The sequence below is a fragment of the Ranitomeya variabilis genome, chromosome 1 (assembly GCF_051348905.1).
Source record: "Ranitomeya variabilis isolate aRanVar5 chromosome 1, aRanVar5.hap1, whole genome shotgun sequence".
Lineage (NCBI taxonomy): Eukaryota > Metazoa > Chordata > Amphibia > Anura > Dendrobatidae > Ranitomeya > Ranitomeya variabilis.
Genome location: NC_135232.1, coordinates 376,187,968 through 376,204,041, shown reverse-complemented (window position 1 = coordinate 376,204,041; position 16,074 = coordinate 376,187,968). Strand labels below are relative to the sequence as shown.

The window sequence follows — 16,074 nt, the reverse complement described above, 5'->3', positions numbered from 1 at the left end:
ATTTGCGCAGCGTAAGCAAGTACGGAGACACAGGAGCCACGTTGGGAGTCGGGGGAGCAGCCGAGTTGGTCAGAAAGTCGGAGTCCCTGCTGGGGGGAGGGTAAGACACCATGCAGGGATGTTGGCGCTGGTGTAACAATATGAAGAAATCTACAAATCAATGGTAGAGGCGGGGTTATGCTGAGCTCATGAATTTAAGGAACTACACTGGTGCAGGTTTACCAATTAGCCCAGTACGTGATTAGGTGGCAAAATGCTGGTGACATTACATGTTTCAGGAATCAAACTGAAACGTGTAACAATGTAAATCCCTTTTATATGGTGTTTTATCTTATGGCCTATGTATATGTAATATAAGTTAAAAATGTCTATGGATTTTACTATACTGAGCCTTGCCATGCATGCCGGTTATATAGGGTGAGCTGACAATATTTAATCACTCTGTACTTGGAGACTTACACCACAGATGACCTACTATAATATTCAACTACCATAATGGGGCTTGTGATAGTGAAACCACATTTATAACAATAAAACCACATTTATAACAATAAAATTAACAAACAGCAGCACTGTAAACTACAGTATATATGTACATACTACAAAATAAAATTCAAAGCACATAATAGTTACTTTAGAAATGAAATCAGCTCTTACTTGGTTACATAATTCAGGGTTCTCCGAATAGACAGCTATTTGTTGTCTTGTTGCCTGATCGCCTGATGAGTAGCTGGCCAAAAGAATAAGTATGTCAAACTCGTATTTATCAAGAAATATTTTCAGATCACCAATGATGTTCCTGTAGCTCATTAAGTCCTGGTAGTAATGAAAAGAAAACAGTTCAGATAGATGCATGTCAGACGTGAACACTAGATTCTAGCTATAACCATGACTTAATACATTTATGGAAGTCAGTGGAGGAGATTTACAATTACTGTTGTAGGCTGTTAACAATTACGAGTAAAAAACTTTGCCAGTTACTCCAAATATATCAAAATGACACGGGCCATCATAGGTTTGGTCTAACCTACCGTATAGGGAATAGCAGACATTTATCTCTCCCATATACCACATTATATCTGATGGTACATTTACACTAATGTATTCCGAATGGCTTAAGTAAAGGTGACTCATTTTAAAGGGTTTTTATCAATATTTTTTTAATCCCATCAGCTTTCTGTAGATAAATATAATAAGATCACCTATGCTCTAAAGACTCGCTCACACAACACGGGCGAGTGCTATACGATAAGGCATTGTTAGCACTTGGACTAGTGTTATACTATGGGGCAGCTCCCAATCATCATGAGAAAACAATCACAGCATGGTGCGAGGGCATCTGAGAATTGGATCACGCACCTGTATAAGTCTATGGGTGTGTGTGGAACATCGGACTGCACTCGGATGTCATCCGAGTGCAGTGCGATTACCACAGATGCTGACAATGGAGAAGATGGAGAAATTACTTTCTCCGTCTTCTTTACACCTGTGCTGCGAGTCCCTCATGTGAGAGGATTGGAGCACAGTGCATGTCACACTTGCTTCTCCTGGTCTTTGTGAACAGACTGCAGCGGTTATATCACAACTACAGTGTAGGTGACCACTGCAGCTAATTACTCGGTTGAGCAGTCTCATGCTGACTACATCGCTGATCCCTTTATTTGGCCGCAGTGGTCATGTGCATTGTAGTCATGACATCACTGTTGCAGTAGGGATTGGTGAGTATCGATGATTCTATTATTGTTACCTAAAGCAAGTCGATGAGGTTAAAAAATGTATTGATGGAAAACTGTTTTAAGACCCTCAGCCATCCTTTATTTTTCACAAATATTTCAGAACTGAAGAGGTAAGTGTAAAAAGTGTCAAGAACATAATTTGACATGTGTCATGTATTTCACCTTTTCACCAGGATTTTGCACGTTTTGCTTGGTAAGTCTCACCCAATGTGTGTAAAATTTTCTAAATTCTTTATTCACCTATATATTAAAACAAATTGTGCTAACATCATAGACAGTCACTATGGAGCATCAGACAGCCAATGATCTGAATGCCTATCATGTAATACCCCATGTATGGCCGGCGACAACCTCCACAGCTGATCATCAAGAGTTTAAAGGGAATCTGTCACCCCAAAAATGGCCTATAAACTAAGGCCACCGGCATCAGGGGCTTATCTTCAGCATTCTGGAATGCTGTAGATAAGCCCCGGATGTATCCTGGAAGATGAGAAAAAGAGGCTAGATTATACTCACCCAGGGGCGGTCCCGCTGCGGTCCGGTCCGATGGGCGTCGCAGTCCGGTCCGGGGCCTCTCATCTTCATTAGATGATGTCCTCTTCTTGTCTTCATGCTTCGGCTCCTGCGTAGGCGTACTTTGTCTGCACTGTTGAGGGCAGAGCAAAGTACTGGAGTGCGCAGGCGCCGGGACAGGTCAGAGAGGCCCAGCACCTGCGCACTGCAGTACTTTGCTCTGCCCTCAACAGTGCAGACAAAGTACACCTGTGCAGGAGCCGAAGCATGAAGACAAGAAGAGAACGTCATTGTAAGAAGATGGGAGGTGCTGGACCGGACCCGAGACACCCATCGGACCAGGACCGCCCCCCAGGTGAGTATAATCTAACCTGTTTTTCTCATCTTTCAGGTTACATCGGGGACTTATCTACAGCATTACAGAATGCTGTAGATAAATCCCTGATGCTGGTGGCCTTAGTTTATAGGCCATTTTTGGGGTGACAGATTCCCTTTAAGCAAGCTTTATTTACAGAAGGAGTTACCATGGTAGGACAACACCTTAAAGGTACCGTCACATTAAGCGACGCTGCAGCGATAGCGACAGCGATGCCGATCGCTGCAGCGTCGCTGTTTGGTCGCTGGAGAGCTGTCACACAGACCGCTCTCCAGCGACCAACGATGCCGAGGTCCCCGGGTAACCAGGGTAAGCATCGGGTTGCTAAGCGCAGGGCCGCGCTTAGTAACCCGATGTTTACCCTGGTTACCAGCGTAAAAGTTAAAAAAACAAACAGTACATACTCACCAGCGCGTCCCCCAGCCTCTGCTTCCTGACACTGACTGAGCTCCGGCCCTAACAGCACAGCGGTGACGTCACCGCTGTGCTTTCACTTTCAGTTTAGGGCCGGCGCTCAGTCAGTGTCAGGAAGCAGAGGCTGGGGGACACGCTGGTGAGTATGTGCTGTTTGTTTTTTTAACTTTTACACTGGTAACCAGGGTAAACATCGGGTTACTAAGCGCGGCCCTGCGCTTAGTAACCCGATGTTTACCCTGGTTACCAGTGTAAAATATCGCTTGTATCCTTGCTTTTGCTGTCAAACACGGCGATACACGGCGACCTAGCGACCAAATAAAGTGCAGACCTTCTAGCAGCGACCAGCAATTTCACAGCGGGATCCAGATCGCTGCTGCGTGTCAAATACAGCGATATCGCTATCCAGGTCGCTGCAACGTCACGGATCGCTGGCGATATCGCCTAGTGTGACGGTACCTTTAGGGATTGCTCACAAGAGCGTATACATCAGACAAGTGCTATCTGATATTTTATTGGATAATACTCAGACCAATGCTTATCAATAGGGCAGTGCTGATGCCCAATTTTTTTCACTGAGAAAAGTTAAAGGGACTCTGTCACCTGAATTTGGAGGGAACAATTTTCAGTCATATGGGCGAGATTTTCGGGTGTTTGATTCACCCTTTCCTTACCCGCTGGCTGCATGCTGGCTGCAATATTGGATTGAAGTTCATTCTCTGTCCTCCATAGTACATGCCTGCGTAAGGCAAGATTGCCTTTGAAGACTCAAAGGAGATATTTATGGTACTTTCTGATATGCTATAATGTCTGGGATGGGAATACCTCTTTATATCTTGCAATGTATGATACTTTTCAGTGTTGCCATCACTGCCTGCCTTTTTTGGAACTGGCAATGAATCCCCTGACATTAGGCACCATATTTTTATATAAGATGCGAGTGCTGGGAAATGCCTAATTAAATCCCTTTATATCCCTTTAAATCCCTAACATAAACTTCCCTTAAAGGGAATTTGTCAGTAGGACCAACCCTCCTAAGCCATCTACATGGCCACGTAGGTCATAGGAAGCTGAATAAAATGATGCCTTGATATCTGCGATTTGATATCTTATTGCAGAGAAATCCATGTTTTCTTATATGTAAATTAGCTGTTCAGAGCTGTGTGGGATTATCACTGACACATCTGCAGGTTCCTCTCAGCTTCCATCTCACAGGCAGTCACTGCTGTAATAGTGTTGCAATACGGCAGAGCTGTGAGAGCTGCAGCTGCTAATGTGTTTATAAAGAGACAAAGTTCAGTTTTACTGCTCTGTGTTAGTTACATGTCTCACACTGGTAAGGTCCCCTTTCATTTATAGTGAGCTCTGGAGGCAGATTCTCAGGGAGCTCTATGTCTAGCCCACAGAGCTTAACAACTCTTTTACATATAAGAAAAAACATGGATTTCTCAGGAATAAAACATCGGATCGCAGGTATCAAGGTGTCATTGTATTGATCTTCCTATGACCTGCATGCCCATATAGATGGCTTAGGAGGGTTGATCCTACTAACAGATTTCCCTAAAGTTACGTAGTGACAGTAGATTAAATTATAAGACTTTTCTCATATAAATGTCATTAGCAAATCGGATTATTTCCCCAAGTATTACAGGGAGGAAAGTTTACTGTTTTACTGTTCTATTTTATCAGAATGAGTGAAAATGTGGTGAGAGTCTCTTTTCTTGCAGGCAGTGAAAGAGTGAATTACAAATGTAATTCCATAAAGCATCTCAATGGCCAGCAAGTCAGCAAAATGCAGATCAGTAGAACATTTTCCTGACCTTCCACCAAGGGCCAATATGTTCCTGGCTATTAGGCCACATGGATAAAGGAGGGGAATACAGCTACATTTCATGGGTTGCTGAGTGAATCAATTTAATGTGAATCAAATCTAAATTTTGTTTTTTTCTTTTAAAGTTGCTTGACACAGAGAATTTGAAGAATGTGCGATTCAATCAATAGGAACTGCCAAAGATGCCTGTCTCTATTTTAGCCAATGCTGAAATTTGCTTCTGTCAGAAAAGGCTCACATGATTTGGGCGTGACTGGTCTTACCCTTAATGGCTTACAGCTACATCACATGGTATAGCACAGGCATTCAGGATGGATTATAATAGGCTGTATAAAAGCTGAGGTAGGAAATACAGCAACCATGTTGAGGTGAATCTTGATAATGAGAACATGTCACATCTCACAGTTTAGCAAAATAGATAGGGTGAGAAAGCCATAAAACTAGAAAAATACTTCAGTCAATGTGTCCCACATTCATCAAGACTGGTTTTGATGAGGGCGGGTCCTGGAGTCAGACACTCCTGATTCTTCAAGAGATGCACACCTCTAAATGAATTAGGAACGTCAGACAAGTGACACGCACCTCTGTGTGCACCTCCCCCCATATCCTACTCCTGTCCCTGCATGATTAAGATTTGTGTGGCAATAAATTTGATGAGCGCCAGTTGCTATGTCCCAATCCTGCCCCAGTGCCACCAAATGTGTAAGAGCTGGTTGAAAATGGCATGAGAAAGCTAATGGTTGCAAAACTTTAGAACAGCTTTGAGCTGTGCCTAAATGTTGTGACTTTTCCATGTTTTTTTTTCTGCCAGAATACTTTGATGAATCAGGCCCTGCGTGTTGTTGGAACAGTTGCAGTAGTAAAGATTAGGGTAGCAGTTTGCAAATAATACAGAAATTCAATTGATAGTGGGGAGAAGAAGAGAACTGTCAGCAGCAGTGCCATTGATTGATCACACACTTATATAGTGCAATTTATTATTCTTCATGCACAGGAGAGCAGCAAGTCAACACAATATTTCCTAAAGAAAAAACATGTAAACTCAGTGTCTGTCAGAGAAAATGTGGTTGTCATAAGCAGTTGTACCAATTTTTTTTTCCATTTCTTGTTCCCACTTTGGGAAGTAAGGAATAATTGTTTTAATAAAATGCAAAAGAAAATTATCCTGACATTTAACATGGTCTTTTTACCTACCAAAGTGTTAGTTTCACAAACTACTGTTTTTTCACACCTATTTTAGTAGTCACGTTTTTACATCCATACATGCCACAGCATTTTTTGTTCACCTTTTTGGGAAATTGAAGACTGTGTTAAAAAAAACTACAAAAAAATGTAAAGAAAAATCAGACATTTAAAAGTGTGCAGGTCACTAGCTACTGTTTTTTCCACACCTGCTTTAGTAGTCAAATTTGACATCTGGATTTCTTGTTCATTCCTTTTTGGGAAGGGCGGAATAATTGTTGTGACATAAGTTAATTATAGTGTAGTAAAAATGTATGTTAAAAGAAAAAATTGCAATGGAAAATAATACGAAAATGTAAAAGAAAAATAAAGGTAGCACAGCATGTGTCAATAAGGATACTTTTACACTTGCTGTTTTTTTTGCGGCCAGTTTTGCAGGCCTTTTTTGCAGTCCGTATTGCCGTAATTTTCACGGTCTGCCGCAAAAATGGGCTGCATAAATCTTCTTGAATCGCCGTTTTTCTGGTTTGGAACAGGTCCATCTCATGTCTCTGAAGGCCTTCGAAGAGTGTCCTAGTAAAAATACGGTGTTCCGCAAATACGGTCTTCACGGTGTACTGCAAAATCAACACACTGGGCAAGCTTCCGTTGTTTTTGCAGCCCCATTGATTTCAATGGGGGCTGTGTCCGTAAGCCTTGAAAAATATCAGATGTGGGAATTTTTTTCCACGTTGCCGGCCGACAAACGTTTGCAGTGAGCAGGCTTTGCAGGAGAAAAATATTTTGAGGATGACCCAGTTCAAACAGACTAGGAATATAGCTCGAACAAACAATTAGACAGTAACATAACAGGTGTGTGAAAAATGCAGATGAGCTGGTTCCCATACCCAAATTAGACACATTAAAAAAAAAAATCGCATGATGAAAGGATAAAAGCTCATATAGTTTTTAAAAAAATTTCTATTATTTTTCTCATAGTATACTCTTTGCTTGAAAAGGGGTCCGCCCCAAAACGTCGCAACGGTTGCTTTTTTGCACACCAACTTCTTTTCCATGAAGTCTCTATGAAGTGCTGGTTTTGCCAACAACTGATGTAATCATTTCATGGATTTGACACTATTTCATCCAGGATTATTATAAGGACTGAATGGTGGAACCAGTCCAGAAAATTAACAATCCAGCAAGTATTTGTCTGATATCTATGCAAATTCTGTGAACTGTCCTTAATTCTATCAATATTATTTTGTTGGAACGTATACTATGAGAAAAATAAAAACAACTTTTTGAAAAATGATATGGGCTTGTGTCCTTTCTTCATGTGTTTTTTTTATAGGAACAATAGTTCTCTATCAGCACATGAAGGGATATCACCTGCTCATTTGGGAAAAGCAAACGTACCAGTAAGGCCGGCATCACACACAACGTAAAAAAAAAATGGTCCGTTTTAAACGGACGAGAATAGCAGAAATGTTCCCTGAACAATGATCCACATGTCATCTGTGCGCAGTGCGAGGATGCGATTTTCTCACATGTAAGCATCGTGTGACATCCGTATGGCGAGATTTGCCGGCTTGCAAAATGGACATATAAATGGATCCATGGGCTCAAATATTCGAATATTCGTGAAAATATATATACAGTATGTATATATATATATATATATATATACAGTGGGGCAAAAAAGTGTTTAGTCAGTCAGCAATAGTGCAAGTTCCACCACTTAAAAAGATGAGAGGCGTCTGTAATTTACATCATAGGTAGACCTCAACTATAGGAGACAAACTATAGGAGACAAACTGAGAAAAAAAAATCCAGAAAATCACATTGTCTGTTTTTTTATCATTTTATTTGCATATTATGGTGGAAAATAAGTATTTGGTCAGAAACAAAATTTCATCTCAATACTTTGTAATATATCCTTTGTTGGCAATGACAGAGGTCAAACGTTTTCTGTAAGTCTTCACAAGGTTGCCACACACTGTTGTTGGTATGTTGGCCCATTCCTCCATGCAGATCTCCTCTAGAGCAGTGATGTTTTTGGCTTTTCGCTTGGCAACACGGACTTTCAACTCCCTCCAAAGGTTTTCTATAGGGTTGAGATCTGGAGACTGGCTAGGCCACTCCAGGACCTTGAAATGCTTCTTACGAAGCCACTCCTTCGTTGCCCTGGCGGTGTGCTTTGGATCATTGACATGTTGAAAGACCCAGCCACGTTTCATCTTCAATGCCCTTGCTGATGGAAGGAGGTTTGCACTCAAAATCTCACGATACATGGCCCCATTCATTCTTTTATGTACCCGGATCAGTCGTCCTGGCCCCTTTGCAGAGAAACAGCCCCAAAGCATGATGTTTCCACCACCATGCTTTACAGTAGGTATGGTGTTTGATGGATGCAACTCAGTATTCTTTTTCCTCCAAACACGACAAGTTGTGTTTCTACCAAACAGTTCCAGTTTGGTTTCATCAGACCATAGGACATTCTCCCAAAACTCCTCTGGATCATCCAAATGCTCTCTAGCAAACTTCAGACGGGCCCGGACATGTACTGGCTTAAGCAGTGGGACGCGTCTGGCACTGCAGGATCTGAGTCCATGGTCGCGTAGTGTGTTACTTATGGTAGGCCTTGTTACATTGGTCCCAGCTCTCTGCAGTTCATTCACTAGGTCCCCCCGCGTGGTTCTGGGATTTTTGCTCACCGTTCTTGTAATCATTCTGACCCCACGGGGTGGGATTTTGCGTGGAGCCCCAGATCGAGGGAGATTATCAGTGGTCTTGAATGTCTTCCATTTTCTAATTATTGCTCTCATTGTTGATTTCTTCACTCCAAGCTGGTTGGCTATTGCAGATTCAGTCTTCCCAGCCTGGTGCAGGGCTACAATTTTGTTTCTGGTGTCCTTTGACAGCTCTTTGGTCTTCACCATAGTGGAGTTTGGAGTCAGACTGTTTGAGGCTGTGCACAGGTGTCTTTTTATACTGATAACAAGTTTAAACAGGTGCCATCACTACAGGTAATGAGTGGAGGAAAGAGGAGACTCTTAAAGAAGAAGTTACAGGTCTGTGAGAGCCAGAAATCTTGATTGTTTGTTTCTGACCAAATACTTATTTTCCACCATAATATGCAAATAAAATGATAAAAAAACAGACAATGTGAGTTTCTGGATTTTTTTTGTCTCAGTTTGTCTCCCATAGTTGAGGTCTACCTATGATGTAAATGACAGACGCCTCTCATCTTTTTAAGTGGTGGAACTTGCACTATTGCTGACTGACTAAATACTTTTTTGCCCCACTGTATATATATATATACATATATATATATATATATATATATATTAGCTGTACTACCCGGGTTAATATCCCGGGTTTGCCCGGGTTAATATCTGCTGTTAGCAAAATAGAATGTGCTAACAAAAATTTATTCTGCACACAAAAACCACAATACAAATAGAAAGAAATCCCTTGAGGAAGCAGCTCTTCTTCTCTTATCTGCAAGCCTCGCTTCCCTCTTCTCAGAAAGTTAATTGGCTCTTGAAGAAGCAGTTCTTGTTCTCTTGTCTGCAAGCTTCCCTTCCCTCTCCTCAGAAAGTTCATTGGCCCTTGAGGAAGTAGCTCTTGTTTTCATGTCTGGAAGCCTCACTTCCCTCTCCTCAGAAAGTTCATTGGCTCTTGAGGAAGCAGCTCTTGTTCTCTTGTCTGCAAGCCTTGCTTCCCTCTCCTCAGAAAGTTCATTGGCTCTTGAGGAAGCAGCTGCTGTTCTCATGTGTGCCTTGTTTCTGGGTCTTCACATTTTTCATTGGCCGGTAATGCAGCTTTTCTTTTCACATCAGCTGACATTCGTGCCATGGAATTCCTTTTCTTATGAGGCATTTTTGTGGTAAAAATAGTCTGTAACTGGCAGTTTCTATATCCTCTCACATAGAGGTAATGTGACTGACATCAGCCTTACCACCAACACACCCTAACTGACATGCTATTACCTCACACAAGCTTTGTTATACTGAGAATGTCCTTTGTTTCCTATATTAACCAATCAGAGATCAAATTAATTAACTGTAGCAAAATAGAAGCTGAGCTGTGATTGGTTGCTATTGGTAGCCTTATAAATCCCCAGCCAACAGGAAGCCCTCCCCCCTGGCAATATACATTAGCTCACACAAATCACAAATACATAATAGACAGGTCATGTGACTGACAGCTGCCGTATTTCCTATATGATACATTTGTTGCTCTTGTAGTTTGTCTGCTTATTAATCAGATTTTTATTTTTGAAGGATAATACCAGACTTGTGTGTGTTTTAGGGCGAGTTTCATGTGTCAAGTTGTGTGTGTTGAGTTGCGTGTGGAGACATGCATGAAGCGATTTTTGTGAGATGAGTTTTGTGTGGCGACATGCGTGTAGCAACTTTTTGTGTGTCGAGCTGCATGTGACAGGTTAGTATAGCAAGTTGTGTGCAGAAAGTTTTGCGTATGGCGAGTTTTGCGCGTGGTGAGTTTTATGTGTGGTGTGTTTTGAGTATGTGCAAGTTTTGCGTGTGGCGAGTTTTCCATGAGGTGAGTTTTGCACGTGTGGCGAGATTTGCATGAGCCTAGTTTTGCATGTGGCAAGTTTTGCGCGTGGCGAGTTTTGAGCGGCGACTTTTGTGTTTCGACTTTTATGTGGCGAGGTTGGTGTATGTGTGGTGAAATGTGTGCTGAGGCTGGTATATCTGTTCAAGCACTCAAGCACATGGTAGTGTGTGGCGCATTTTGTGTGTGTGTTCATATCCCCGTGTGTGGTGAGTATCCCATGTCGGGGCCCCACCTTAGCAACTGTACGGTATATACTCTTTGGCGCCATCACTCTCACTCTTTAAGTCCCCCTTGTTCACATCTGGCTGCTGTCAATTTGCCTCCAACACTTTTCCTTTCACATTTTCCCATTATGTAGGTATGGGCAAAATTGTTTGGTGAATTGGAATGCACCGGGGTAACATTTCGTCTCACAACATAGCCTATGACACTCTCAGGGTCCAGACATATGGCTGTGCAAAATTTTGTGGCTGTAGCTGCGACGGTGCAAATGCCAATCCCGGAGATACACACATACACACATTCTCACACACACATTCAGCTTTATATATTAGATATATATATATATGTCAGTGAGACGCATATATACAGTATATCTTTATATTTCATACAAAGCTAGATAGCAGAATAGCCGGTAATTCATTTGTCGGCTTTTGTTAAATCAATACAGAACCCGACAGGATATGAGACATGGTTTACATACAGTAAACCATTGAATATCCGTTAGATTTTTATATGTCCCTCACTAATAATGTTAGTAGTGTGTGTGTAAAATGTTGGAGCTGTACGTGTTAAATTAAAGAATTAACTCACGGAAAAAACTGTTGTGGGCTCCCGAGCAATTTTCTCCACCAGAGAGGGAAAGCCAGTGACTGAGGGCAGATATTAATAGCCTAAAGAGGGACCATAATTATTGCTCCCCCCCCCACCCGCTACAAAAATCTGCCCCCAGAAAAGGCACATCTGTGAGATGCGCCTATTCCGGAACTTAGCCTCTCTCTTCCCATTCCCTGTAGCAGTGGCATGTGGGGTAATAAGGGGTTAATGTAACCTTGCTACTGTAAGGTGACATTAAGCCTGGTTAATAATGGAGAGGTGTCAATAAGACACTTATCCATTATTAATCCAATAGTATGAAAGGGTTAAAAATACACACACACACATTAAGAATAAAGTCTTTTAATGAAACACACAGGTTTAACATCTTTATTACACTCTCAATTCAAGTGAAGTGATCGTTCTTTTGTAAAAAAAAATGCAAAATAAAAAAACAACAATATCCCATACCTATCCGCTGTACAGTCAAGTCCCACACTGCAATCAATCACAAGGGGTTAAATAGTTTACAACCCGGAGCGGTGCTAATGCTACCAGCCGGGCTGAAAACCACAAAGGAATGACTGAAAAGCTGCCTGCGCAGCCTTCCTGCCTGACCGCAAATGAACTCATTAGCGTGGGAAAGTTTCTGAACATTTTCCCACGCTGTCAAGTTCACCACATCAGGCAGGGAGTCAATGCAGCCTAAGGCTGCCGTCACACTATCAGTATTCGGTCAGTATTTTACATCAGTATTTATAAGCCAAAACCAGGAGTGGAACAATTAGAAGAAAAATATAATAGAAACATATGCACCACTTCTGCATTTATCACCCACTCCTGGTTTTGGCTTACAAATACTGATGTAAAATACTGACCAAATACTGCTAGTGTGAAGGCAGCCTAAGTGACATCAGCGGCATTCACTGAGGCTGCGCAGACTCCCCGCCTGTTGCGGTGAACTTAACAGCGTGGGAAAAATTTTTACTTTTACTTTTGCTACTTATACTTACCATTTTTGCCATTTTCTCTTCATTGTTTATTTGTCATCTGCTCCGGGTTTCTTCCAAATGTTTTCCATCTGTGGCTTCCTGTTATGATCCGGTGGTAGGATCTCAAAACTGACCTCACACATGTGACCAGAATATAGGACTAGTTCTGGGGAGGTGGAAGCTATACTGACCGCAATCCTGATCCTATCCACAAACACTAAAGGCAGCCGTGGAGCGTTCCTAAAATCCTAGACGCCACGTTCACAGCCTGAGAAACTGACTACCCCTAGAGAGAATGCAAAGACCTCACTTGCCTCAGAGAAATAACCCCAAAGATTTAGTCAGCCCCCCACAAATAATAACGGTGAGTTAAGGGGAAAAGACAAACGTAGAAATGAAACAGGTTTAGCAAATGAGGCCCGCTAACACTAGATAGACTGAAAATAGATAGGAGTCTGTGCGGTCAGTACAAAAACTATCAAAAAAACCACGCAGAGAATACAAGAACCCCCACACCAACTCACGATGTGAGGGGCGCACTCGGCACCCCAGAACTAACCAGCAAGCGCAAGATCACATATAAGCAAGCTGGACTGAACTCATCATATACAGAGAAACGTTTTCAAGGAAATAATGAGCAAAATGAACAAACAAACTTAACTTCTCCAGCAGGAGACTGGTCACAAGCAATATTCAGGAGCTCTCAGAAACAGGACTGAATACACCGACAGCAGGCAACAAATGAAGGGCCAGGTGAATTAAATAGGCCTCAGCATAGCAGGAAATGAAGAAGCTGAGCCCAGCCAAGACCAGCCATATCGCTAAAGGCCACCAGAGGGAGCCCCAGAACAAACTCACACAATATCGCTCATGACCACAGGAGGGAGCCCGAGAACGGAATTCACAACAGTACCCCCCCCTTGAGAAGGGGTCACCGAACCCTCACCAGAGCTCCCAGGCCGATCAGAACGAGCCAAATGAAAGGCATGAACCAAATCGGCCGCATGGACATCGGAGGCGACAACCCAGGAATTATCCTCCTGACCATAGCCCTTCCATTTAACTAAGTACTGAAGCTTCCGTCTCGAAATACGAGAATCCAAGATCTTCTCCACCACATACTCCAACTCTCCCTCGACCAAGACCGGAGCAGGAGGATCAACAGAAGGGACCACAGGCACCACGTATCTCCGCAACAAAGACCTATGGAATACATTATGAATGGCAAACGATGTTGGGAGGTCCAAACGAAATGACACAGGGTTGAGGATTTCCAAAATCTTATAAGGACTGATGAAACGAGGCTTGAACTTAGGAGAGGAAACCTTCATCGGGACATAACGAGCAGACAACCATACCAAATCCCCCACACGAAGTCGGGGACCCACACAGCGACGGGGGTTAGCAAAGCGCTGAGCCTTCTCCTGGGACAACGTCAAATTGTCCACCACATGGTTCCAAATCTGCTGCAACCTATCCACCACAGAATCCACCCCAGGACAGTCAGAGGGCTCAACCTGACCCAAGGAAAACCGAGGATGAAAACCAGAATTGCAAAAGAACGGAGAAACCAAAGTAGCAGAACTAGCCCGATTATTGAGGGCGAACTCAGCCAATGGCAGAAAAGTCACCCAATCATCCTGATCAGCAGAAACAAAACATCTCAAATAAGTTTCCAAGGTCTGATTAGTTCGTTCGGTTTGGCCATTCGTCTGAGGATGGAAGGCCGACGAAAAAGACAATTCAATGCCCATCTTAGCACAAAAGGACTGCCAAAATCTGGACACAAAAACTGGGATCCTCTGTCAGACACAATGTTCTCCGGAATACCATGTAAACGAACCACATTCTGAAAAAACAGTGGCACCAAATCGGAGGAGGAAGGCAGCTTAGGCAAGGGTACCAAATGGACCATTTTAGAAAAACGATCACAAACCACCCAGATGACAGACATCCTCTGAGAGACAGGAAGATCCGAAATAAAATCCATGGAAATATGCGTCCAAGGCCTCTTCGGGACAGGCAAAGGCAAAAGCAATCCACTGGCACGAAAACAGCAAGGCTTGGCCCGAGCACAAATCCCACAGGACTGCACAAAGGAACGCACATCCCGCGACAAGGAAGGCCACCAAAAGGACCTCGCCACCAAATCCCTGGTACCAAAAATCCCAGGATGACCCGCCAACACTGAAGAATGAACCTCGGAAATAACTCTACTGGTCCATCTGTCCGGGACAAACAGTCTCTCCGGTGGACAACGGTCAGGTCTATTGGCCTGAAACTCCTGCAAAACCCGTCGCAGATCAGGAGAGATGGCAGACAAAATCACCCCCTCTTTGAGGACACCAGTCGGCTCAGAAACTTCCGGGGAGTCAGGTACAAAACTCCTAGAAAGGGCATCAGCCTTCACGTTTTTCGAACCCGGAAGATATGAAACCACGAAATTGAAACGAGAGAAAAACAGCGACCATCGAGCCTCTCTCGGATTCAACCGTTTGGCAGACTCGAGATAAGTCAAATTCTTGTGATCAGTCAAGACCACCACACGATGCTTGGATCCCTCAAGCCAATGTCGCCACTCCTCAAATGCCCACTTCATTGCTAACAACTCACAATTACCAACATCATAATTCCGCTCGGCAGGCGAAAACTTTCTTGAAAAGAAAGCACATGGTCTCATCACAGAGCCATCAGAGCTTCTCTGCGACAAGACAGCCCCTGCTCCAATCTCAGAAGCATCAACCTCGACCTGAAAGGGAAGAGAGACATCGGGCTGGCGCAAGACAGGAGCCGAAGAAAACCGACGTTTCAGCTCCTGAAAGGCCTCCACGGCCGCAGGAGACCAATTCGTCACATCAGAACCCTTCTTGGTCAAATCCGTCAAAGGCTTAACCACGCCAGAAAAATTAGTGATGAAGCGACGGTAAAAATTAGCAAAACCCAAGAACTTCTGAAGACTCTTCACAGATGTAGGTTGAGTCCAGTCATGAATAGCCTGGACCTTGACTGGATCCATCTCAATAGTAGAAGGAGAAAAAATAAAGCCCAAAAAGGAAATTTTCTGGACTCCGAAGAGACATTTAGAGCCCTTCACAAACAAGGCATTGGCACGCAGGACCTGAAATACCATCCTGACCTGCTTCACATGAGACTCCCAATCATCGGAAAAGACCAAAATATCATCCAGGTACACAATCATAAATCTATCCAGATACTCTCGGAAGATGTCGTGCATGAAGGACTGAAACACAGAGGGGGCATTAGAAAGCCCAAAAGGCATCACCAAGTACTCAAAATGGCCTTCGGGCATATTAAATGCTGTTTTCCATTCATCGCCCTGCTTTATGCGCACAAGATTATACGCTCCTCGTAGATCTATCTTGGTGAACCAACTGGCCCCCCTAATCCGGGCAAACAGATCGGACAACAGTGGCAAGGGGTACTGAAATTTGACCGTGATGTTATTCAGAAGGCAATAATCTATACAGGGTCTCAGAGAACCATCCTTCTTGGCCACAAAAAAGAACCCCGCACCCAAAGAGGACGAGGACGGGCGAATATGCCCCTTCTCCAAGGACTCCTTTATATAACTCCGCATAGCGGCATGTTCTGGTACAGATACATTAAAAAGTCGTCCCTTAGGGAACT

At 43.2% G+C, this 16,074-nt stretch overlaps 1 protein-coding gene across 4 annotated transcripts in view; it reads right to left on the bottom strand.

Moving 5' to 3' along the window:
• Positions 1–16,074, bottom strand: part of PRUNE2 (prune homolog 2 with BCH domain) — a 488,633-nt gene that overhangs the window by 221,887 nt on the left and 250,672 nt on the right. For all 4 annotated transcript variants that reach the window (XM_077249022.1, XM_077249023.1, XM_077249020.1 and 1 more), the window contains exon 7: positions 658–816. In XM_077249022.1, coding sequence (XP_077105137.1) covers positions 658–816 — 159 coding nt within the window. The remainder of the gene's footprint in view (positions 1–657; positions 817–16,074) is intronic.